The sequence below is a fragment of the Mustela lutreola genome, chromosome X, assembly GCF_030435805.1.
Source record: "Mustela lutreola isolate mMusLut2 chromosome X, mMusLut2.pri, whole genome shotgun sequence".
NCBI classification, from domain to species: domain Eukaryota; kingdom Metazoa; phylum Chordata; class Mammalia; order Carnivora; family Mustelidae; genus Mustela; species Mustela lutreola.
The window spans coordinates 102,968,560-102,994,757 of NC_081308.1; the positions used below are offsets into that span (position 1 = coordinate 102,968,560).

The following is a 26,198-nucleotide window of genomic DNA, read 5'->3' on the forward strand; positions in this document are numbered from 1 at the left end:
TTCCTGTCCTTCTTCTAAGGTGACAGGGCTATTCTTGGCCTTCTAGTCTAACATAAATTTTAGAACCATCTTATTGGGGCACCTGGATGGCTCAGTCAGTTAAGCATCTGACTTCAGTTCAGATCATGATCCCAGAGTCCTGAGATCAAGTCCCACATCGGGCTCCCTGCTCCACAGAGAGTCTGCTTCTCCCTCTCCCTTTGCTGCTCCCCCTGCTTGTGCTTGCTCTCTGTCAAATAAATAAATAAAATCTTTTTAAAAAGCCCCAAACCACCTTAAGTTTCACAAAAAGCTCTTCTGTGAGTCTGATTGGAACTACATTATATACAGACCAATTTGGGGAGAACTGACTTGATATACTGTCTTCCTGTATGAACATGGTATCTCTCCACTTACGCCTTCTTTAATGGCTCTCTTTTTTTTAAAGATTTATTTGAGAGACAGAGAGAGAGTGAGTGGAGAAGGGGCAGAGGGAGAGGGCACGAATCTCAGGCTGAGTGTGGAGATCGACATGGGGCTCAATCTCACCACCCTGAGATCATGACCTGTCCTGAAACCAAGAGTCAGACGCTTAACCAACTGAACCACACAGGCGCCCCTTTAATGTTTCTTAATGTTTTCTAGTTTTCCCTGTAGAGGTCTTGAACATTTCTTGTTAAGACCTATTCCTAAATCCTTCATATTTTCTGATACTATTATAAATGTTGCTTCCTTTTTATTTAATTACATTTCTAACCATTTCCTGGTACACAGAAATGCAACTGATTTTCATGTATTAACCTTATATCCAACCACTTATTAAACCCTCCTATTATTCAGAATCATCTGAAGGTTCCTTAGGATTTTCTATGTAAAAAAAAAAATCACATCATTCACAAAAAATGAATTACATCCTCCTTTCCAATGCCTATGACTCTCCTTTCTTTTTGCCTTTTCTTTTAAGATTTTATTTATCTGACAGAGAGATAGAGCCAGAAAGCGCAAGTGGAGGGAATGGCAGAGGGAGAGCACTGAGCAGAGAGCCTGATGCAGGGCTCCATCCCAGGACCCCAGGATCATGACCTGAGATGAAGGCAGACGCTTCACCATCTGAGCCACCCAGGCAGCCCTCATTTTGTTTTGTCTTACTGTGCTGGTCTTCCGAATCCCAACATTCTGGAGGTGCTTCAGGGGATTTGCAAATACCTGCTTCCAACATTATTTTAAAATACTTACTTCCTTTAAATAATTTATAAAGTTTTAAAAAATCCAAAATTCAATTTGATCTTTGTACTGATGTCCTATTAGTTTACTCTCCTCATTCTTCCTGGTACTTTGCTTTTTCCTCCACAATTTTCTCTTCATTTCCCCATGCTGTCATAATCCTTTCCTGCTCTCCATTCTCAGAGTCCACAGAGAATTAGAGTCCAGATTCTCTGCCTCTACAGAGAACTAGAGGCAAACTCCGGAAACAGGAAACAGTGTCTCATGAAAATGATTTCCTACTACCAGAAAGCCATATTCCTTGTGGGGCAGTGATAAATAATTGAATTAACTATATCCTCCAGAAGATAAACTGTAAGTACCAAAATACAAACTAGGACAGGACAACAGAAAGACTGATTCTCTGAAGTTGGGATTTTGAGGCTGAGCTGCACATGGAATTCTAGCCAACCATGTTTGTATCAGTAAAACCAATATTAAACCAAAATTTATACCCTACTTTTCATTAGGAATGATCACTTAATGAAAATCAATTGCCAAAATATAATTCTGGTAGTGAGAAAGGAAAAGATCTAATCATGGAAACGGACCTCAATGCCAATAACTTACCTGCTACCACTCATTACATAACCCGAACATTCAAATGATGCAATTTCTTCACTTGTCAAGCCAATTTCACCTCTTCTTGGGATACGTTTCCCTGCTTTCACATATTCAGCCATAGCTGCACCCTCACCAGGTAACAGCGCATGGCCATAGCTACAAAGTAATTCAGAAAAGGTTCATTATAAAAAGCTCATCATCTAAACAGAGCACAAAAAGATTTTCTCTCAGAAAACAACACAAATAACGGCTGCTGAATGGGAGCATCCTGGGAAGCCCAATGTGAATTACTTTAATTAGTGAACACTGCACTCGGATCTGCATAACAAACCCAGGAATACAGACATGCTTTGGAGGAACAAAAGAACTGATGTGAATGAGTCTAGATTCATGGTTTACAATTATGGATCAATATATCCCTACAGGCACTGCCTTTATGGCTTCTGCCTCCAGTGAATTCCTTTTTCCCTTTATGAAAAAAAAGAGAGAAGTAATAGATCTCAAATTAACACACTTTTTAGAGTTGTAACGAGTAATAATGCTATACAGTAACAATTACCTATTAAGTTTCACTCGAGAGGACTTTAAAAATTACCATCCCTTCCTTCAATTCATTCACTGTATCTTTAATACCTATTAAACTTAAAGCTTGTAACACAAAAATGATCTCTGTTCTTATGGGATTTATATACTGATGGGGACATAACTACAATACAAGGTAGAACATAAAAGACACTCTCAAAAGAAGCAGAAAATACTGTGAGGACTAGAGGATTAGAGAAGGGTAGGAATCCCATATACTTGTGGAGGGAAGGTCCTGGGAATCAGCACATGACCCCTCCTTTTGAAAAGAACTTTGAAAGATGGTAAGGATTTTAACAGGAAGAAATTGGGAATAGCAAAGAAAAAAGGGCAGGGCAAAGAAGGGAGGGCGTGCTGGGGGAAGACATAAGGTGAACAAGGCACAATGTGGGAAAGTGCACAGTCAATATGGGAAGTCCTGGTTCCGCTCAGCTGGAAGCTGGCAGGTGAATAAGGGCGTACAGGGCGGGGATACAGTCGGAAAGGCAAGTTACGGCCTTTTAGGAAGGAACTTTTAGGAAGGAACTTTAGGTATTTTAAATACAGTTACTTACTTCAAAGGTTTATCATCCTGAGAGGCAAGTGTTTTTGGAGCTTCTGGGCCAATTAAGTCTGAGGGTTCTTCAGGCTCTGCAGGAAAGAGGTTCAGATACAGATTCACATTTTGACTGATCACTTAATTTAATGTTTTATCTGTTGTGAATCAAAGTCTACCAGAAGAACCTACTTGATCGATCCTTCCAGGGATTCTCCAGAAACTCTTCCTGGGAATCTTTAGAGCTTGAATCACTGGAATCTTTTCTATTCTTCTTAGACTTCTTTTTCTTGTATTTCTTCCTGTAATTATAATTTGATATAAATATACTTAATAGTCCCACATTAAAGGGACTCTCATTTTTTAAGGCAATGAAAGACTGATGAAAATGATTTAAGTTCTCAGCTGATTACAATTTTTAGAGCAGAATTTTAATTAAAAGATTTCAACTTATTTAACCGAATCATGTTTCACTATAAAAAAAGATCTCTCAAGGGGACAATGAAATAGTTCTCATGTTGCAGAAAGATAATAAAGCAGTTTAAAAAACAGCTCTTACCAATTTGAGCATCAATAATTTGAAGTGTAATGGGTTAAAATACATCAAATATGTTAGAATCCATGGGTTCATAACAATACAAAAAGAAGTCCAACTCATTATTTTGAAAACTCATAAAACAAAAAAGGTTAAAAAGAAATTATCCTGCCTTCCCTATACAAACTGTTACTTCAGAGCAACCAAACAGTTGATGAGGGTAGGTTTCTCTTACAGAACTATTCTACCCAATAAATGAAGAGAGCAAGCCAGAAAGGAAAAAAGAGAGAGAGAGAGAGAGAGAGAGAGAACCAGAATTAGACTATCACAACTCTGCAACCCCTAATGAAATAAGGGATCTAGGCAATGACCATCCATGGCTATTAACATGGCAAACGGAGACGGCCAGACATTAACTGCCTCCTGATGAAGTACACAGCACCACCTATGCAGTATGTGCGCCAAAGACTCAAATCTGAACCTCATCAAGTCTCTAGACCTTACTATCAATATATAGGAAATAGACAAGACAAAGACCATGTTAAAACCACACCATAAAAATACAGTCAAGAGGGGCGCCTGGGTGGCTCAGTGGGTTAAAGCCTCTGCCTTCACTCAGATCATGATCCCAGGGTCCTGGGATTAAGCCCCACACTGGGCTCTCTGCTCAGCAGGGAGCCTGCTTCCTCCTCTCTCTCTGTCTGCCTCTCTGCCTACTTGTGATCACTCTCTCTCTGTCAAATAAATAAATAAAATCTTTAAAAAAAATACAGTCAGGAGTGTTTGGCTGGCTCAGACAGAGCACATAACTCTTGCTCCTGGGGTCCTGAGTTCAAGCCCCATATTAGGTGTACAGATAACTTTAAAAAAATCTTTAAAAATAAAGAAATAAAAAATTAAATGTAATCAGCAAAATCTATACTACAGGAAACTCTATATGTAAATGATTTGGTTTCTTTAACAAATAAACTGCAAGAACAAAAATGGAAGAGAAACCAACTAATTTAAAGATATAGGAGACATACCAACCAATCATAATTTATGGGCATTATTTGTATCCAGATTTAAACAAACTGTATAAAAACCTGCTGAGAATTGAGGAATTGTTGCTAAATATCTTAGGCATGATAACAGTATTGTAGTTATGATTTCTTAAAAAGAATGCCTATCTTTTAGAGAAACATGCTGGCTTATGGACAAAATGATATCTGGAATTGGTTTGGAAATAATGGGGGGGCAGTGGAGATTGTCCAAGAGTTGAAATTATTAAGCTGGGTGATGGTTACACAGAGGATCATTACACTATTTTATTGATCATTATTTACTTATTACTTTATCTTATATAATTTTATATATATTTTAACTTTTCCAAAATAAAAATTTAAAAGAAAACTAACGATCTATGTTTCTTCTTCTTTTCCTTTTTCTTGGCTTTCTTTGCTCTTCTTTTTGTATCTTCATCTGGAAATTAAAGCAGATTTTAATTAAAAACAAAAGTTTAATTTTAAAACCCCAGTAATTTTGAGTAAATATCCTACTGCTGGCCTATTTGTTGTTACAGAGAAATTAACCAATTCAAACATTTATTGCTACTCATCAGGGTATGTACTAGGCTCCAGGGACACAGAAATTAAAGTTATACTAAGTCTTCAGTGATACAGAGTATATTGGGTGAGATAATAGTATGGGTAAGCAGGAAAATGTCCTTGTTTTTTAGAAATGGACACAGAAATCTTTAGGGTGACAGTGTGATATTGCTAATCTATTTTTAATATCTCAGCAAGAAAAATGATATTTAAAGCAAATGTCAAAATACTAAAAATTGTTAAAATCTAAGTGATATATAGTATAATACTACCCTCCTTACTTTATACTGTTTTGAGCATTTTCACGATGAAAAAAAGAAAAAAACCCTATGTGTTTGGGGCCAAGGACATGCCTTCTAGGAGCTCAGTCTAACAGAGGAGACAGAAGTAAGAGATAAACAGAATCCAGAGTGCTACAGGGAAGCATGGGGTGCTCTGGGCGTACAGAGAAGTCTCATTATCAGGCTGGTTTGGGGACGGTATTTAAAGAATGGTGCCTCTTAAGCTAGTTCTTTTTTAAGATTTTAAAAAATTATTTATTTGAGTGAGAGACAGACAGCACAACAGAGCAAGCAAGCACAGAGCAGCAGGGAAGGGTAGAGGGAGAGGGAGAAGCAGACACCCCACTGAGTAGGGAGCCCAACGTGGGGCTCGATCCCAGGACCCCAGGATCATGACCTGAGCCGCAGGCAGACGCTTGCTTCATGGACAAGCAACCCAGGTGCTCCAAGCTAGTTCTCTTTAAAATCAGTTTTATTACGAAAGTACTGCATGCCCACTGTTGAGGAGAGTAAGCCAAGCCGTATGCAGGGAGAGACTGGCACTGCAGGCAGATGGACTCTGTATCAAGTCACAGAAGCAAGAGAAAGAACATGGAAGACTGAGGAGACAGTCGTTCTCGGGCTAAGAGGATGCTGCAAGAGGGAGAGGGCATGTGCGATCAGAGAGGGATCAGTCAGGGTCCGAACTTCACCCTGAACACGACAGAGAGCTGCCGAAGGACTTTTAAGTAGGGGACAGATGTGCTCACATCTGTGCTCTCAGAAAGTTCATCAGGGGCACCTGGGTGGCCCCGTCAGCTAAGGGGCTGCCTCTTCATTTCAGCTCAGGTCACGATTTCATGGGCTGCGGGATCCAGCCCTGTTGTCAGGCTCCATGGTCAGTGGGGAGGTCAGCTCCAGATTCTCTCCGTCTGCCCCTCCCTCCCACCTGCACACCTGCACACGCTCTCCAAAATAAATAAATCTTTATTAAAAAAAAAAAGGTAGTTTACTCTTCCAGCAGTGAGGAAGAAAAGCAACAACAGGAGCCAGGAAACCCCAGTGACATGAGGGGAAAAGACACCTTTATGCAATGTCCCCAGAGGCAGGGGGTCAATCATCCTGTCAATCATCAGCCAGGAGAAGGCACAAAAGGTGGCTTTCTGTGAGGCACCATGCCACTGGGGGAGGGGTGTCCTCCATAAATCAGCTGCCAGCCGGCAGGGGGTCCTCTGCGGTGTCACTTTTGGAAAATGGCACAGAGGTGCCCGCTGAGTGTGAGGACGACACAAGAGAGCTGCTCCCCAGGCCTGAAGCAGCCCCATGGGGCTGGCTCTGCTGCCGCACGTCTCCCGGCCTGACCCCGCCTCGGTTCGGTTTGCCGCCACGACGTGCCCCGTACGGCTGGACAACACCCATCTGGGGTCACAGCGCTCGGGTCTGGATCTCAGCTGTGTGAGCCTGAGTGCAGTGTCACAACCTGCTCTGCGCCCTGTTTCCCCATCTCTAAGACGTAGTCTGGAGCCACGTGTGGACTGAACAGCACTGAGAACACCCAGCGCTTAGCGGGGCTCCTGGCACCGAGACGGCCAGCGCTCAGCACCTCTCGGCTACTGTCCTTAACCTTCCTCTGAAATCAGTTCTACGAAGTAAAACGAGTTTTGAAGCCAGGCTTGCAGAGCAATGCCGGCCTTCTTACCACTGGAGTCTGAGTCAGAGTCAGAGTCACTGTCACTGTCATCAGAGTACTTCTTGTGTTTTCTTTTAGAGGATTTCTTCTTTCTCTTTTTCTTGGACCTCTCTTTTGAACGATTAGACTTCTTCTTCTTCTTCTTTTCTTCTACATGAAGTACAAATACAAAATTAACTTCTAGGCAAGTATTACGATTATCAATTTTACTGTATCTGAAATACTGAAAAAGAACAGATGACAGGCAACTTGATTTGTAAAAGCAAAGTCTACTGTTTGACTATAAACATTTTTTTCAATTTCTCAATACAGCAGCTCTGTAGTAGTTAAAAAAGTACCTTCTGAAGTAGAAGCTGAACTGGTGCTTTTCTTTGGCTCATCGTCCTCCACTGGTGTGTGTTCATCAGAGCTGGATTTGAAGAAGACGGTTGTAAGAATCAGAAAACTGATAAACCGTGAATCATGGGAGTATAAAAATACAGAATCAAAAAATTTCAGTAATGACCCCGGTTGAACAAAGAACCATTAAAAGCAAACACTGGAATAACTTTGTAAAAGTAGAGTTCAAGAGTGTACCACCTTCAAAATAACATAATAATCATTTAGATTTGCATGCTTTAGCATTTACAAAACACTATTCAAACTGAAAGCAACATATAAGATTTTTCAGAAGCCACAAGATGAATGTAAGGAAAGATGAAAAAAATAGAGACAGGAAGACCAAAGGAAGATTGCATTTATTATATGTGTATAAAGGACATACAGTAGAGCAACAACCATTCTGTCTCCATAGCAAGAAGAACTTAACACACTACAATATAAGCAGATTTCATTCTATTATGATAATTCTGAAAATGAGTACTATTAAAATTCTATAATCATTTAGAAGAGGATGGGGAGCCTGGGTGGCTCAGGCGGCTGAATGGCCAAAACTTGGTTTTGGCTCAGGTCATGATCTCAGGGTCCTGGGACTGAGCCCCACATCCAGCTCTGTGCTCAGCGGGGGGTCTTCTCCCTCTCCCTCTGACCCATTTGCTCTCTGTCTTAAAATAAATAAATCTTTGGGGCGCCTGGGTGGCTCAGTCAGTTGGGGGTCTGCCTTTGGCTCAGGTCATGATCCTAGAGTCCTGGGATAGAGTCCCACGTTCGCCTCTCTGCTTTGCGAGTACCCTGCTTCTCTCTCTCTCATGAATAAATAAATAAGGGGCGCCTGGGTGGCTTGGTGGGTTGAGCCTCTGCCTTCGGCTCAGGTCATGATTTCAGGGTCCTGGGATCAAGCCCCGAATCGGGCTCTCTGCTCAGCAGGGAGCCTGCTTCACCCCCTCTCTCTGCCGGCCTCTCTGCCTACTTGTGATCTCTGTCAAATGAATGGATAAAATCTTTTAAAAAATGAATAAATAAAATATTTAAAGAATATATTAAAAAATAGATGAATCTTTTTTTTTTTAAGATTTTATTTATTTATTTGACAGAGAGAGAGAGGTCACAAGTAGGCAGAGAGGCAGGCAGAGAGAGAGAGGGAGAAGCAGGCTCCTTGCCGAGTAGAGAGCATGATGCAGGGCTCAATCCCAGGACCCTGAGATCATGACCTGAGCCGAAGGCAGAGGCTTAACCCACTGAGCCACCCAGGTGCCCCCAAAAATAGATGAATCTTATAAAAATAGTTTAGAAGAGGAATTTTCATATCATATAATCTTAATCTGAAGACCACATCTATAGTAATTTAGGTATTGCCCAGAAAATTATTTGTAGTGTTCCTTCCAACTCACTCTTTTAGTTTAGATTCTTTGAGCATTTTCGATGTATCTATAAGAACAAGTTTCAAATAATAATGCTATCACCTTGTCATAAAACACAAGTATACCTGTCAAGCACATTGTTTCAACTCAAAGTAGACTTAGAAATGGAGGAGAGGGAAGAAGAACCTTAGGAACAGCACCAAAGGGAAAAAAGAAAAGAAAAAAAAAGAATTAGGCTGTCAGATACTATTTAATACACGAAAACTAACCAGGAGTGCCTGGCTGGCTCAGCTGGTGGAGCTTGAGACTCTTGATTGTGGGGCTGTAAGTCTGAGCCCCATGCTGGGCATATAGATTATTTAAAAAGAAAATCTTAAAAAAAAAAAGAAAAGAAAACTAAACAAAACTGTATTGGTATATTCATTTTTTTTTAAATCCCTGTGGGAACAGACTAGAAAGCCCAAAAATAAACCCATGCATATATGGGCAATTAATCTATGACAAAGTAGTAACAATATACAGTGAGTAAGAACAGCCTCTTTATTAAATGGTGCCGGGAGAACTGGACAGCCACATATAGAAGTATGGACCTGAGCCACTATCTTACACCATACACATAAATTAACTCAAAATGGACTAAAGACTTGAAAACAAAAATTTAACCTAGAAGAAAACATAGGCAGTTAGCTCCCTCACCTCCTTGTGGGAGTTGTGAAATGGTTTTCACATTTTTTTTTTAAAGATTTTATTTATTTATTTGACAGAGAGAAATTACAAGTACACTGAGAGGCAGGCAGAGAGAGAGAGAGAAGGAAGCAGGCTCCCTGCCGAGCAGAGAGCCCGATGTGGGACTCGATCCCAGGACCCTGAGATCATGACCTGAGCCGAAGGCAGCAGCTTAGCCCACTGAGCCACCCAGGCGCCCCGGTTTTCACATTTTTAAAAAAAGATTTTATTTATCTGTTTGAGAGAGTGAGCAAGAGAGAGCACAAGTAGGGTAAGTGGCAGAGGGAAGGGGAGAAGCAGACTCTCCCGCTGAGCAGGGAGCCTGACGCAGGCTCAAGCCCAAGACCCTGGGATCATGACCTGAACCGGAAGGGAGGTGTTTGACTGACTGAGCTACCCAGGTGCCCTGGTTTTTATATTTCCCGATATGAACAAGGGTAACAGGGGCACCTGGGTGGGTTAAGCGTCTCCCTTCAGCTCAGGTCATGATCTCAGCGTCCTGGGATTGAGCCCCAAAACAGGATCTCCACTCAGTGGGGAGCCTGCTTCCCCCCCACTCCCACCTGCCTCTCTGCCTAATTGTGATCTCTGTCAATTAAATAAATAAAATCTTAAAAAAAAAAAAAAGAACAAAGGTAACAGGGGCTCATAGGTGGCTCCATCAGTTAAGCATCCAATTCTTGATTTTGGCTCAGGTCATGATCCCAGAGTTGTGAGACCAAGTCTGCTTTGAGCTCCGTGCTGAGTGTGAAGCCTACTTAAGATTCTCTCTCTTCCTCTGCCCCCCAACCTCCACCTCACGCACACATGCTCTCTCTCTCTTAAAAAAAAAAAAAAAGCAGAGTATCTGAATAGATGTTTTCCAAAGAACATATAAATGGGTAACCAGTAAATGTAAAAATGTTCAATATTACTAATCATCAGGGAAATATAAATCAAAATAAAAAATCAAGGGGCACCTGGGTGGCTCAGTGGGTTAAGCCTTTGCCTCCAGATCAGGTCATGATCTCAGGGTCCTGCGATCAAGCCCCGCATCATGCTCTCTGCTCAGCAGGGAGTCTGGTTCCTCCTCTCTCTGTGCCTGCCTCTCTGCTTACTTGTGATCTCTCTGTCAAATAAATAAAATCTTTAAAAAAAATCGGTAACACCTCACCTGTTAGAATGGCCATACTTGAAAAGACAAGAAATAGCAAGTGTTGGTGATGATGTGGGAGAGGGAACCCTTGCACACTGTAGGTGGGAATGTAAATTGGTATAGCCACTATGGAAAACAGTATGGAGCTTCTTTAAAAACTAAAAATAAAACCACCATATGATCCATTAATTCCACTTCTGGGTATTTATCCAAAGAAAACAAAAACAGCAACTTGAAGTTATATGTACTCCCATGTTCACTGCACATTACTTACAATAACCAAGACATGAAAACAACCCAAATGTCTATGGAAGGATGTAGAGATGAGGAAAATGTAGTACAGGAGAGGGTACCAACATGGTGGAGTAGGAAATTCCTGAGCTCACCTCCTTCCACAGACACACCAAAACCTACCACTACATACAGAACTGTCTCTGAGAATGAACTGAAGACTAGCAGAACAGATCATATGCAACTAAGGATATAAAGAAAAAGCCACACTGACAAAGGTAGAAGGAGAAGAGACACAGTCTGGTTAGGACCCACACCCTCGGCATGGCGACCAGCAGCGGAAGGGATATCATAACTGTGGAGTCCCTCACTGAGAAATAAGAGATCTCTGTTCCACATTAGCCTCCAGAGCCTGAGGGACCTGTACCAGAAAGACAAGCACCCATAATGTCTGGCGTTGAACACAAGTGGGGCTTATGTCTGGGAGAGCCAAAGGACAGTGGGAAACTGAGACTTCCCCTTAAAGGGCACGCCAGTGCAGAGGCATTAGTTTGAAAAGCACCTAGGTTAGAGGTGAAGGAGAGATCCAAACAGACTAAGTTTAGGGTGTGTGTGGAGGAGCAGGGATCTGTCTAAACATTCTCCAGAGAAAAGTATTGGCGGGACCCATTTTCTTTTAACTTCCCTTCCATCTAGCTGGTCCAGCGCTGGCCGGTGCCATTTCTGACACTCTCCATCTCCTGTGCTAGTAGTACTGGCACAGCCCAAGCAGACTCGCTCCACCCAACCCACCTGCCCTGGCCTGGCACTCCTCTCTAGCAGCTCTGTATCCATCATACCAGCAGGAATCCTCAGCCAGGACCAGCAGACCTTCCACCCAAGAGCTCCTCCAGGGCTCCTGCCCTGGAGGCCCAATCTGACATACTAGAGTGCCTGCATCAGTTGCAGCTGGACCTTGCAGCCAGCTGCACTGAAAGCCTGATCTATTCAGCAGTGTTCATGCCTCTCACAAGCAAGCCTTACAGCCAGCTGTGTCAAGAACTGACCCCACACACCAGCATGCCCACAACAGTCACAACCAGGCCTGTCAATGAGACAGGCCAGAAGTCGGCCCCACTCACCAGCATCCACAAAGTAGTCATAGCCAGGCCTAGCAGACAGCTGCACCAGGAAACAGCCCCACATACTAGTCTATACCAGTCTACACAAATTATCACCAGCCACAAGAGGGAGCAGACGGCCTACATAGGAGACACTCCTGGGCTACCTGGCTTGGGTGACCAGGGGGGTTTGTGCTACTGAGCCCCACAGACACCTTTGGCTAAAGCCTCTCCTCCAAGTCTGGGACAACAGCTCTTCTACCTGAAACAGAAACAAACACTGTGACACAAATGAGACAAAACAGTATGTCCCAAGTGGAAGAAGACAACAAAACCTCAGAAAAAGAACTAAACAAGATGCAGATCTAGCAGATGGCATTCAAACTAATGGCCATAAAGATGCTCCCTCAACTCTACTGAAGAATGGATGAACACAGTGAGAACTTCAACAAAGAGAGAGAAAATATTTTTTAAACCAATCAGAGCCAAAGAACACAATAACTGAAATGAAGAATAGAGGGCATCAACAGCAGATTACAAGATGCAGAAGAACAGATTAACAATCTGGAAGACAGAATAGGAGAAACCACTGAATCTGAAGAGCAAAAAGCAAAAGAACTGAATAAAATGAGGTTAAGTTTAAGGGACCTCTGGGGTAATAGTAAGTGTACTAATAGTTGTACTATGGGGGTCCCAGAAGGAGAAGAGAGAGAAAAGGACAGAAAGTTTATGTGAAAAAATAATAGCTGAAAAATTCCCTAATGTGGGGAAGAAAAGACATCCAAGTCACCCCCAAATGAGATGAACCCAAAGAAACCAAGACATATTATAATAAAAGTGTCAACAGTTAGAGATAAAGAATCTTAAAAGCAGTAAAAAGGAAAACAACTAGTTGCATACCAGGGAACCCTAAATCTATAAACTGGTTTTTCAGCAGAAACTTTATAGGTCAGAAGAGAACAGCATGATATACGCGAAGTGCTAAAAGGAAAAAAACTTACAAGCAAGATTACTCTACCCAGCAAGGTCATCTCTCAGAAGCAAAAGAGAAACAAGGAGTTTCTCAGATAATCATAAGCTAAAGGAGCTCATCAATACCAAACCAGTCTTACAAGAAATATTAAAGGGACTTAATTTTAAGTAGAAAAGACAAATCATAACTACAACTAAGAAAATTATAAAAGGAGGGGCACCTGGCTGGCTCAGTCAGTGGAGTACATGACTCTTGATCCTGGGGTTGTGAGTTTGAGCTCCATGTTGGGTGTAGAGATTACTTAATAATAAATTCTTTTAAAAAACGAAAAATCATTAAAGTTAAAATGTCACTGGTAAAGGTAAACATAGAGTAAAGGTCGACCACCTACATAGCTAGGATGAAGGTTAAAAAACAAAAGCAGCAAAATCAGACCCACAATAATTACTCAATGGAAACATAAAATAGTAAGATGTAAAATGTGATGTCAAAAATAAAACACAGTGGGGGGATGTAGTGTTTTTAGAAGGCATCTGAACTTCAGTGGGCATTAACTTAAAATAGATTGCTATATACATAAGATGTTATATATGAACCTCATGGTAACCACTGACCAAATACCTGTAACAGATAAACAAAAAATAAAAGAATACAAACATAACACTAAGGAAAGTCACCAAATCTCAAGGGAAGAGAGCAAAAGAATGGAACAGAGAAGACTTTCAAAAACAGAAAGGGCACCTGGGTGGCTCAGCTAGTTAAGTGTCTGCCTCTGGCTCAGGTTAAAATCCCAGGATTCCGGGATCAAGTCCCACATCTGGCTCCTTGCTCAGGAGGGAGACTGCTTCTCCCTCTGCCTGCCGCTCCCCACTTGTGTGCTCTCTCTCTCTCTGACAAATAAATCTTTTTAAAAAATCAGAAAAAAAATCAACAAAATGGCAACAAGTCCATACTTATCAATAGGTTTTTTAAAATAATTACTTTAAATGTAAACTAAGTGCTCCAATCAAAACACACACAGTAGCTGAATAGATTAAAAAACAATACCAAATACAAAAAAAAAAAACCCAAACCAAAACAACTGTTTAAAAAAAACAATATGCTGCCTATAAGAGACTCACTTCAGACACAGACTAAAACTGAAGGGATGGAAAAAGATATCCTATGCAAATGAAAACAAACAAAAAGCTGGGGTAGCAATACTTATATCATACAAAACATTCTAGAAAACAAAGCCTGTAACAAGACATGAAGGACATTATAGATGATAAAGGGATTAATCCAACAAGAAGATATAACATTTGTAAATACCTATGCACCCAACACAGGAGCGCCTTAATACATAAATCAAGTATTAACAGACATGAAGGGAGAAATTGACAATAATACAATAACAGTAAGAGACCTTAACACCCCACTTATATGAATGGATAGATCATTCAGACAGAAAATCAATAAGGAAACAGTAGCCTTGACCAACGCATTAGACCAGATAGACTTAACAGATATACACAGAACATTTTATCCAAAACCAGCAGAATACACATTCTTTTCAAGTGCACATGAAATGTGCTCCAGGACTGATCCCATGTTAGGCCACAAGACAAGTCTTGATAAATTTAAGAAGATTGAAACTGTATCAAGCATCTTTTCAGACTACAATAGTATGAAATTAGAAATCAATTACAAGAAAATTAGAAATCAATTACAAGAAAACTAGAAAAACACAAACACATAAAGGCATAACAACATGGAATTAAACAACCAATGGATGGGGTGCCTTGGTGGTACAGTCGGTTAAATGTCTGACTCTTGGTTTCAACTCAGGTCATGATCTCAAGAGTCATGAGATGAAGCCCCATGTCAGGCTCTCCACTCAACATGGAGTCTGCTTGAGAGTCTCTCTCCCTCTCCCTCCAACCCTCCTACTTGAGCATGTGCTCTCTCTCTTAAATAAATAAATCTTTAAAAACAACCAACCAACCAATGGGTCAATGAAGAAATCAAAGAGGAAATGAAAAAATACCTTGAGACAAATGAAAATGGAAACACAACAGTACAAAACCTATCAAATGGAGCGAAAGTTCTATGAGGGAAGTTCACAGGCCCCACTAAAGAACCAAGAAAAATCTCAAACAATCTAATATTACAGCTAAAGGAACTAGAAAAAAACAAAGCCCTAAGTTAGTAAAAGGAAGAAAATAATTAAGATCAGAGTGAAAAATAAATGTAAAAGAAACTAAAAAGACAACAGAAAGGATCAATGAAACTAAGAGTTGGGGGCGCCTGGGTGGCTCAGTCAGTAAAGCATCTGCCTTCAGCTCAGGTCATGATGCTCAGGTCCTCGGATGGAGTCCTGTATCAGGCTCCCTGCTCAGTGGGGAGCCTGCTTCTCCCTTTTCCTCTAACCCTCCCCGCCTCTGATCGTGCATGCTCTCTCTCACTTGCTCTCAAACAAATAACTTAAAAAAAAAGAAACTAAGAGTTAGTTCTTTGAAAAGATAAGATTAAAAAAAAACTTTAACTGGATTCATCAAGAAAAAAAGAGAGTGCCCATATAAATAAAATCAGAAGTGAAAGGGGAAAGTTATATCCAATACTACAGAAATTGAAAAAAACTGTAAGCAACTACTAAGAACAATTATGTGCCAACAAATGGAACAACTGAGAAGAAATGGATAAATTCCTAGAAACAACAATCATCTAAATTACTACTAATAAAATTGACTCAGTAATCAAAAAATTCCCTACAAAAGAAACTCCAGGACCAGACGGTTTCACAGGTAAATTCTACCAAATATTTAATGAGTTAAGACCTGTACTTCTTAAACAATTCCAAAAAACTGAAGAAAGAACAAGTTCACTCTATGGGGCCAGCATTACCCTGATACCAAAACCAAAGATACCACAAATAAAAAAAATTATGGGGCCAGCATTACCCTGATACCAAAACCAAAGACACCACAAATAAAAAAAAAATTATAAGACAATATTCCTGATGTGTGTAGATGTAAAAATCTGCAACAAAATATTAGCAAAATCAAATTTTATACTATATTAAAAGATCATATACCATTCTAAAGTAGAAATTATTCCAAAAATGCAAGGATAATTCAATATCCACAAATCTATCAATGTGGATATACCACATTAACAAAATAAAGGATAAAAATTCTAGGATCATCTTAATAGATGCAGAAACAGCATTTGACAAAATTCAACATCCAAAGAAGATATAAACTCTCAACAAAGTGAATATAGAGAAAATATACCTTAACTTAAGAAAGGCTATTTATGACAAACCCATAGCTAATATCACACTCAACAGTAAAAAGCTGAAAGCTTTACCCTAAGATCAGGAACAAGACAAGGATGCCTATTCTCGCCACTTTTATTCAACACACTACTGAAGTCCTAGCTACAAGACAAGAAAAATAAAAGGCATCCAAACTGGTAAAGAAGTAAAACGGTCACTATTTGCAAATGATATATATATAAGAAAACCCTAGTCTACCATCCATATTGTTTGTCAATTGTACCTCAAAAAAAAAAAATCCCTCTGTAAGGCTAACTAATGTGACATGTATTCTACAATTAGGTTGAGAAAAAACAATTCAAAATAATAATGTATTTGTCTTAATACTGTACCCTTCAAGGAATAGGAAATTAGTACCAACATGAATTACAATTTAAAAAGAACAATTAAGGGGTGCCTGGGTGGCTCAGTTGGTTAAGTGGCTGCCTTTGGTTCAGGTCATGATCCCAGGATCCCAGGGTTCTGGGATAGAGCCCTCTGCTCAGTGGGGAGCCTGCTTCTCCCTCTACCTGCCGTTCTGACTACTTGTGCTCTCTTTCTGTTAAATAAATAAATAAAATCCTTAAAAGTAAGTATCTTTTGAAAGAACAATTAATGTTAAAATCCACTAGCAACATGTTTTATTATTTATTTATTTTTAAAAGGTTTTATTTATTCATTTGATGCAGAGAGAGAAAGACAGTGAGAGAGGGAACACAAGCAGGAGGAGCAGGAGAGGGAGAAGCAGGCTTCCCGATGAGCGGGGAGCCCCATGCAGGGCTCGATCCCAGCACCCGGGGATCATGACCTGAGTCATAAGACAGCCGCTTAATGACTGAGCCACCCAGGCACCCCTAGCAACATGTTTTAATCGTTAGGAATGTTCAGTGTTTTTAAAATTCTAAGGGGTAGAATGGCACAAATCACAAAAGAGAAAATGTGAGCTGTACTTAAATGTTCATTTAACAAAAATTTTGACCAACAGTCTTTGGATTTAAACAAATGTTACATTTTTATGAAGTATTTTTTCATCACTTACTCTGGTTCTGGATTCTTTGGAGAAAGTCCCCATACTTCAGGAGCTCCCAGTTCTCCAATTCTTTCTCTCTCACTTAATCTCCTAGAAGATATAGGCATATAAATTGTAACTCCATGGCTAAACTGTTTTCCAAATATATAATCAATTCAAAGGAGTCCAGTTAAGTCTTATTTTCCTTTTTTAAAAGTTAAATTAGTAAGTTAATACTCATTATAATTTGATGTTCTTAGTACAGACTACAGGCAACCTGAGGCCAGGCCAGAAATACAGCTTAAAAAGCCATCAAGAGCATCTCTTCTGCCTCCTGTATGACACAGTTCTTAATTGTTCATTTCATCTTCTGTAATATGTGACACAAACAGTTCTGTATTTGGAAATAAATTCCTTTACACACATTTATGAGAGTAAAGAGCAGACTCTCCTTTTGATTTAGTCAAACCCGTTTTCAGAAACTCCGGAATACAGAAAATAAAAATTAAGCATTAGAAATAGAAAATAGAGAGAGGTCTGAAAATGAAAGAAAAGTTTTGTCCTCAATGAGATACAGGGTTTGTTTTCTCTGTTTTCCCTTTAGTTCCTTTTTTGGAAAAGGACTATATACTCTATCTACTCTCGGAGGACAGGAAAAATTTATGTTTGTGATTTTTTAAAATTTTGCTCACAAAATACAAAAAAAGAAGGCTCAATTCCTCAAAGTTTAGCTGCTTTGATTCCATTTGTTTAAACACACACACGCACACACACACCAAACCCTTACAAAATAAATTGGTTTGATTGTTTGAATATACAATTTTTTACTTCTTTATTCAGGAGAAAAGATATTATAATCATGCAGAATTAGACTCCGGTTTCCCACCTGAAGAGCCTGAAAGGGTTATACTTACCACCCAACTTGGAATCCATATGCAGGGTAAAGAATGACAGGCTGTAAAAACAGTTAAGTTCTCATCCCTGCTGCCACCAGCTTCATCTGCACTGTCTTTTTTTTAATGTTATGTTAGTCACCATACCATATTCATCTGCACTCTTAAGATAAATTATTCACCTTCTAAATGTACAAATGCAAATTTCATCCAAGAAGTTTTGACACCTTTTTGATGAGGATTGTCTAGTAGGATGCTGGTTGCTTAGGAGGTAACTGTCTGAAAAATTCAATTTGGAGAGGTAGGTCTCCAACCTAACTCAGTTTTTTATTGTTTCTGCTTCTATTCAGGAAGCCTAATGGCTAACACTCAAGTACTGTTCCAGGAACTAAATCATCACAACACTAAAAGCCTTGGCGCCAACTTTATCCCTTTTTAAGTGTTTACAAAATAAAGCTCAGAGAAGTTCAGAAACTTGCTCAGGGTCACACAACCATCAGGCAGCAAAGCATGATTTCAAACTCAAGGCAGTCCAATTCTGGAGCCTGTCCTCTTCATCACTATCCTTTATTCCCATTCTTGGAAAAAAAGATTTATGGAAGCCCCTCAATGCCTGTGATACTCTTAAATTTCTTTTCTAACACAGGGGACATGTAGGGGCGCCTGGGTGACTCAGGTGGTTAAGCCTCTGCCTTCTTTTTTTTTTTTTTTTTAAGATTTTATTTATTTATTTGACAGAGAGAGAGATCACAAGTAGGCAGAGAGGCAGGCAGGGAGAGAGGAGGAAGCAGGCTCCCTGCTGAGCAGAGAGCCCGATGTGGGACTCGATCCCAGGACCCTGAGATCATGACCTGAGCCGAAGGCAGCGGCTTAACCCACTGAGCCACCCAGGTGCCCAAGCCTCTGCCTTCTAAGGTCATGATCCTAGGGTCCTGGTATGGAGCTCCTTGCTCAGAGGGGAGCCTGCTTCTCCCTTTCCCTCTGCCTGCTGCTCCTTCTCCCTCTGCTTGTACTCTCTCTGTCAAATAAATAAGTAAAATCTTTTTTTAAAAAAGAAAGAAAGAAAAGATTTTTAAAAATCTTTTTTAAAAACGATTTTATTTATTTGACAGAGAGAGAGATCACAAGTAGGCAGAAAGGCAGGCAGAGAGAGAGGGGAGAAGCAGGCTCTCCACGGAGCAAGGAGCCAGATGTGGGGCTCAATCCCAGAACCCTGAGATCACGGACCTGAGCAGAAGGCAGAGGCTCAACCCACTGAGCCACCCAGGCGCCCCAATAAATAACATCTTTAAAAAAGAGAGAGGACATGTAAAGCCCCTAGTACAATGCCTGATAGAATTTAACACTCAATAAGCATTAGATATTAAAACTTACATGGCAATAATTATAACCCCTTTCCTTTCTCCTCCTTAAACTACCCACTTTTCCACTCCAATACTCATTCCCGATAGTGAATATCATTTTTCACCGTCGAATTAAGACCATTTAACAAGGCCTTTTTTCAATGTAGCTTAATCAACAGTTTGGCAGATCACTTTTCCCGCGCCCAATCATCTGGTCTCAGAGGGTTTTCTCTCCTCGGATTTAAACTCTTCCTCTCCAACTTTCCCGACTCGCCCCACAACATTTCCACCGTGCACATTCTGTGACCTCAAATCCGTCCAATCATTCAGCAAGCAACGGTGGCACGCCTACCAAATGCTAGGCACTGCTAATTTTGTGATCAATAAAACAGGTCTCTTCTTAGCCACGAGCTCAACGGAGTGCAAAATAAAAGCGCGCTTCCAAGTAATAAAGACACAAGCGAGCGGGTACTGTAATTCGGGCAGGTCTGAGGCTCCCGACAGAACCGCTACAAGCCAGGAGGCAGAAGTAATAGCGGAGACACCGGAGCACGGTAAGAAGGGGCCCGAGGACGAGCGACAACCCAAGGGGAGAAAGGGGCGGAAAAAGGCGTGTTTTTCTGGAGGGCGGGGGGGACTGAAGGGATGGATAGAAAGGGGCGCTGGGCAGAGGGCGAAAAGCGAAAGTCCGACTGCGAAGTCGCGTGGGCTCCCGCAAGAGAAAGCGCGTCCGCCTCACTCACTTCTGCCGCAGGCTCTCCTCCCTCTCCTTGTCCAGAAGGCTGGGCCACGGCTTGTCGCTCCCGTAGGGGCGCGAGTAGCCGCCATAATACGCGGTCGAGGAGGCTGAAGCGAAGGTGCTGCCCCGCTGCGCTGAGGGCCGCTCCCGGGAGCGGGACCGCGAGCGGGAACGGTAGGACTGGTTTCGCGAGCCCTGACCGAAGCTGCCCAGCTGATGGCTGAGACCATTCCGAGAGCAAGAGTGCGAGCGAGATCTCGAGCGCGAGCGACGGCCCCGCGGGGAGCGGGCGGATCGGCTGGGCTTAGGGCTCCTGGACGAACTGCGACGCTTCCCCCCGGAGCCCGAGGCCGATCCCTCAGGGCTGCGCGAACCCGACACAGGGGCCATCGCGGCCGCTGGGTCCCCTAAACCGCTAGAGAAGGGGGCGTTCTCGCGAGCCTAGGAAGATCTCGGTCGGTTCGCGTCTCTAAGCCGCCGTCGCGCCACCGCCCGAACCCCAGGAAACCTTGGTAACAGTTCCGGGTACGTCGGCAAATCCCTTCCCCGGACCTAGGTGGTCCTGCCCAAGGGACGGGGATGTGTGTATCGGTGTAAAGAAGTCCGTGGGGCAACCGGATCCACTCATCCTTCCGGTCCCGAGTGAGGCTGCTCAAATCTCAACTGGATTCAGAGAGCGTGTTTTTTATCCTCGAGTTGAAATACCTGAAGAGAAGGGAGATAGGCTACAGGAGACATTTCACTGAGCGGCCTTGTGAATAACAAAGTCAATGTAAATAAATATATCTGTGTGTAGGAGTACACCCACCTCCCCACACACAATTTTTTCTTTTTCTTTTCTTTTTAAAAGATTTATTTATTTGAGAGAGCGCACCAGCAAGAGCGGGTGGGGGGAACGGGGCGGGGGTGTGCAGAGGCAGAGGAAAAAGCAGGCTTCCCCGCTCAGCTAGGAGCTGGAGGTGGGGCTCTAACCCAGGACCTGGGGATCGTGATCTGAGCCTAGGCAGTCGCTTAAGGGGGCCACCCAGGCGTTCCCACACTTTTTTCTTTCTACTCTTAAAATAAGGAGGGTTTATCGAAATTGGTGGTGAGCTATATGATGTCTAAGCCCCATTTTGCTCAGTTAGCTTAGAGGGCACAAATTCTTTGTTAATAATTTGAGCCTGATATGCTACAGTTAAGTTCGCAGCGGAGAGAAAACTGCTTATTTATTCCCCAGAAATTCATCACCACTAATATGCACCAGCAAAAGGAATTTGTAACCCCCTTCTTGACTGGCCCCTTAAACTAGTACTATCATATGCTAGCTCAGCAATACATGGTTAATAGTTATTCTGTTCATTTTATACTACTTTTATTTTATTATTTAAAGATTTTATTTATTTATTTGACAGAGAGAGACACAGTGAGAGAGGGAACACAAGCAGGGGGAGTGGGAGAGGGAGAAGCAGACTTCCCACTGAGCAGGGAGCCCCATGTGGGGCTGGATTCCAGGACCCTGGGATCAGGATCTGAGCCTAAAGTAGCTGCTTAAGTACTGAGCCACCCAGGCGCCCCTTATACCACTTTTAAATGAAAGAACATCTGAACACTAATTCTATTGACTTTAATTTTTGAAGGTACAATGAGTGTGCTACGGAAATTCAGAATCCAGTCTACTAGGAACTAGATGGCCTTATGGGCCTTTCCTTGTAAGAAGTAACTTATCAGACCATGAAAACTAATGCTGCCAATTATTGGAAATCTCCTTTTTTAGAAGTTAAGGGAAAGATGCTAACAGAATCTAAATAGGAAAAGCGGACAGCACTATTGGATATCTTCTATGTAAAAACAATTGATGATGGGATGAGGGCCAAGGACTGAATTGAGTAGGAGAAATTATATGATTTGGGATGGGGATTTGCAGAAATTTCTAATAAGAAATTAATCTAATCACCTAATCTAATTAATTGATTAAATTAATCTAATAAATAATTAATCTAATAAGTTTTGGATGGGGGTGCCTGGGTGACTCAGTCGATTAAGCATCTGCCTTCAGCTGAAGTCATGATCCCGGTGTCCTGTGATCAGCCACGCTTCTAGCTCCGGGCACAGTGGAGAGCTGTCTCTCCTTCTCGTTTGCCAGTATCTCTGCTTGTGTTCTCTCTCTCTCTCTCTCTGTCAAATAAATAAATAATAAAATCTTTTAAAAAAAAAGAAGTAAGTTTTGGATGGAAAACCTACACCTAACTTTTGTGACACTAGGCTGTACACTTTCACACCTACTGCCCACAAAAGCCAGCTTAGCAACAGCACTTGGTATACCTGCCCAACGGCTGGTAGGCATGCACTTTAGTTCCAATGACAAAACCCATACCCCAGCACCTCTGGTCGGGATGATACTAAAAAATAACAAAAAAGTTTTTAAAAAATAACCCGTTTAGCGTGAAGTGTGAAGCCATCTGGTCCTGGACTTTTGTTCATTGGGAGTTTTTTGACTAGGGATTCAATTTCATTATTAGTAATTGGCCTGTTCAGATTGTCTATTTATTCATGGTTCAGTCTTGGAAGAGTGTATGTTTCTAGGAATTTATACATTTCTTCCAGATTGTGCAATTTGTTGACATATAATTTTTTGTAGTGCTCTCTTACAGTCCTTTGTGTTTCTGTGGTGTCACTGGTAAGTTCACTTTCATTTCTGATTTGATTCACCTGAGTCCCCTCTCTTTTTTTCTTGTTGAGTCTGGCTAAAGGTTTATCAATTTTGTTTATCTTTTCAAAGAACCAGATCTTGATTTCACTGCCTTTCCTATTGCTGTTTTAGTCTCTATTTCATTTAATTCTGCTCTGATCTTTATTATTTCTTTCCTTCTATTAACTTTAGGCTTTGTTTGTTCTTATTCTAGTTCCTTTAGGTATAAGCCTGTTTATTTGAGGTTTTTGTTCCTTGAGGTAGGTTTGTATTGCTATAAACTTCCCTCTTAGAACTTCCTTTGCTATGTTCCAAAGTTATCTATCTATCTGACAGAGACAGCGCAGACGGGGAGTGGCAGGCAGAGGGAGAAGCAGGCTCCCCACCGAGCAGGGAGCCCAATGCGGGGTTCCATCCCAAGACCCCAGGACCACAGCCCGAGCAAAGGCAGATGTTTAACCGACTGAGCTACCCAGGCACCCCTTTATTTTTTAATTTTTCCTTTTTTCCCCCAAAGATGTTTAATGTTATTTTTTCACTCAAAGTATTTTTTATTTCCTTTGACCATGCTTTTGCCCTAAAGAAAGTTCCTACAGATGTCTGCCTCTCCAGCACATACCCTAAAATTTGTCAATAAATCCTCACATAAGGCACAGGTGCTTTTCAAACTGTTGCCTCTGTGCTGGGTCTGGGTTTAGGCACCAGGCCTTTAGTAGTAGAGCCTCAGTTTTCTACAGCCCTCTGACTCCCCTGGAGTTATGGCCCTCTGATTTTCAAAGCCAGACATTACATAGGTTCATCTTCCTGGTTCAGGTCCCCAGGGCTGGAGGTGCCTGGATGATGGAGGAGCTCTGTACCTGTGATAGCCTCCCGCTTGTGGGTCACTGTCCTGGGGGTGTGGGTCCTGAGCACACTGCATCTCTGTCCCTCCTTCCCTTCTTGATGCCACTTTTTCTTTATATCTTTAGATGAGCAAAAGTTGATCGGCTGGCCTTCGGGTTGTTCTCAGAGTGTGTAACTCTCTATGTAATTGCAGCCTTGCTGTGCCCGTGGGGGGAGCTGAGTTCAGGATTTCCCTATTCTGCCATCTGGATTCCCCATCCAGGGGCACACATTTTTAATTCTAATGAAGTCCAAGTTCTCAGTTCTTCTTTCATGGATTGTGCTGTTGGCGGTGTATATATATATATTTTAAGATTTATGTATTTATTTCAGAAAGAGAGACGGAGAGCGAGAGTCTGGGGCGTCGGGGGTGGAGGGGCAGTGGGAGAGGGAGAGAGAAACTTTAGCAGACTCCTCACGCTGAGCATGGAGACGCCCGTTTGAGGTCAGAGACAGTGCAAATGGGGAGTGGCAGGCAGAGGGAGAAGCAGGCTCCCCACCGAGCAGGGAGCCCAATGCGGGGTTCCATCCCAAGACCCCTGTTGGTGTTGTATTTAGAAATCCTTTGCCGGGGGCATCTAGGTGGCTCAGCCGGGTAAGGTCAGACTCTTGGTTTCGGCTCAGGTCATGATCCCAGGCTCCTGGGATCGAGCCCCGCATAGGGCTTCTTGTTCAGCGGGGAGCCAGCTTCTCCCTCTCCCATTCCCCCTGCTTGTGTTCCCTCTCTCATGTCTCTCTCTGTCAAATAAAAAAAAATAAAATATTTAGAAATAAATAACTAAATTTTACATTTCAATTGCTCACTGCTGGTATACAAGAAAGTGACTGACCTTTGTATAGTAGCCTGTGCCCTGCAATTTTGCTATATAACCATTTATGCATTCCAGGAAGATTTGTTTGGTTGTTTTCTTTTTTTAAACAATTCTTTGGGAATTTCTACCTAAACAATCATGTCATCTGTGAATAAAGACTGTTTTATTTCTACCTTCCCCATCCACATACCTTTTTTACTCTGTCTTATTGCATTAGCTAGGACTTCCAGTATGATGTTTAATAGAAGTAGTAAGAGAGGACATCCCTGCTTTCTTCCTGATTGTAGTAGGGTAAAAGCATCTAATTTCTCATCACTAAATATGTTAATAACCGTAGGTTTTTCATAGATGTCCTTTATCATGTTGAGGACCTTCCTTTATATTCCAAGTTTGCTAAGTGTTTTTTTTCTTTTTTTTTTAAGTTTTTTATTTATTTGACTGAGAGAGAGAGAGCACACGCACAAGCAGGGAGAGAGATGGGCAGAGGGAGAGGGAGAAGCAGGCTCCCTGAGGGGCAGGAAACCCAATGTGGGGCTCAATCCCAGGACCCTGGGATCATGACCTGAGCCAAAGGCAGTCATTTTACCAACTGAGCCACTCAGGAGCTCCTTGCTGAGGGTTTTTAATATGAATTGGTGTTGGATTTTGTCAAATGCTTTTTCTATATCTGATGATATGATCATATCAGTCTTTAGGGATTGTTGATGTGATGGATTACATTAATTGACTTTTTGGGTGTGACCTAGCCTTGCATACCAGAGATAAATCCTAGCTGCTCATAGTATATAATTCTTTTCAGACATTGTTGGATTTGATCTGCTAATATTTGGTTGAGGATTTTTGCATCCATATTCATGAGAGGTATTGCTCTTTGGCTTGCCTTTTTTATAATATGTTGTCTGGATTTAGTATTAGGGTAATGCTGACCTCAAAGAATAAGTTAGGAAGCATTCCCTTGCTTCTATTTTCTAAACCAGATTGTAGAGAAGTCATATCATTTCTTCATTAAATTCTTGGTAGAATTCCCCCAGTGAACCCATTTGTGCCTGGTGCTTTCTGTCTTGGAAGGTTATTAATTATTGATTCAATTTTAAAATAGATTTAGGCCTATCATATAGTCTATTTCTCTTTCTATGAGTATTGTTAGATTGTTTTTCAAAGAATTGGCCTTTTGTTCCAGGTTATCAAATTTGTGGCCACAGAGTTGTTCATAATATTCTTTTATTATTCTTTTAATGTCAACAGAATCAGAAATGACATCCCCCTTTCATTTTTTTTTAAAGATTTATTTATTCTTTTGACAGAGAGATCACAAGTAGACAGAGAGGCAGGCAGAGAGAGAGATAGAGAGAAGCAGGCTCCCCACTGAGCAGAGAGCCCGACATGGGACTCGATCCCAGGACCCCGAGATCATGACCCGAGCCGAAGGCAGCGGCCCAACCCACTGAGCCACCCAGGCGCCCCCCCCCTTTCATTTTTGATGGTAGCAATTTGTGTCTTCTCTCTTTTTCACCTTGGCTAGCCTGAATAGATACCTATCACTTTTATCAATATTTTCAAATACCCAACTTTTGGTTTCATTGATTTTTCTCTACTGTTTTCTTGTTTTCAGTTTCATTGATTTTTGCTCTGATTTTTATTATCTTTTCTTTTGCT

General features: G+C 41.5%; 1 protein-coding gene across 6 annotated transcripts in view; it reads right to left on the minus strand.

Annotated features, from left to right (window-relative positions):
• Positions 1-20,698, minus strand: part of NKAP (NFKB activating protein) — a 44,361-nt gene extending 23,663 nt beyond the window's left edge. For 5 of the 6 annotated variants that reach the window (XM_059157135.1, XM_059157132.1, XM_059157134.1 and 2 more), the window contains exons 1-8: positions 20,182-20,698; positions 17,233-17,313; positions 7,333-7,403; positions 7,004-7,144; positions 4,856-4,919; positions 3,116-3,225; positions 2,943-3,018; positions 1,813-1,962 (exon numbers count right to left, since the gene is read on the minus strand). In XM_059157135.1, the coding sequence (XP_059013118.1) occupies positions 1,813-1,962; positions 2,943-3,018; positions 3,116-3,225; positions 4,856-4,919; positions 7,004-7,144; positions 7,333-7,403; positions 17,233-17,313; positions 20,182-20,567 (1,079 nt within the window). In that variant the 5' untranslated portion in view covers positions 20,568-20,698. The remainder of the gene's footprint in view (positions 1-1,812; positions 1,963-2,942; positions 3,019-3,115; positions 3,226-4,855; positions 4,920-7,003; positions 7,145-7,332; positions 7,404-17,232; positions 17,314-20,181) is intronic. The other variant, XM_059157136.1, reaches the window with a different exon arrangement.
• Between the last annotated feature and the right edge of the window lie 5,500 nt (positions 20,699-26,198).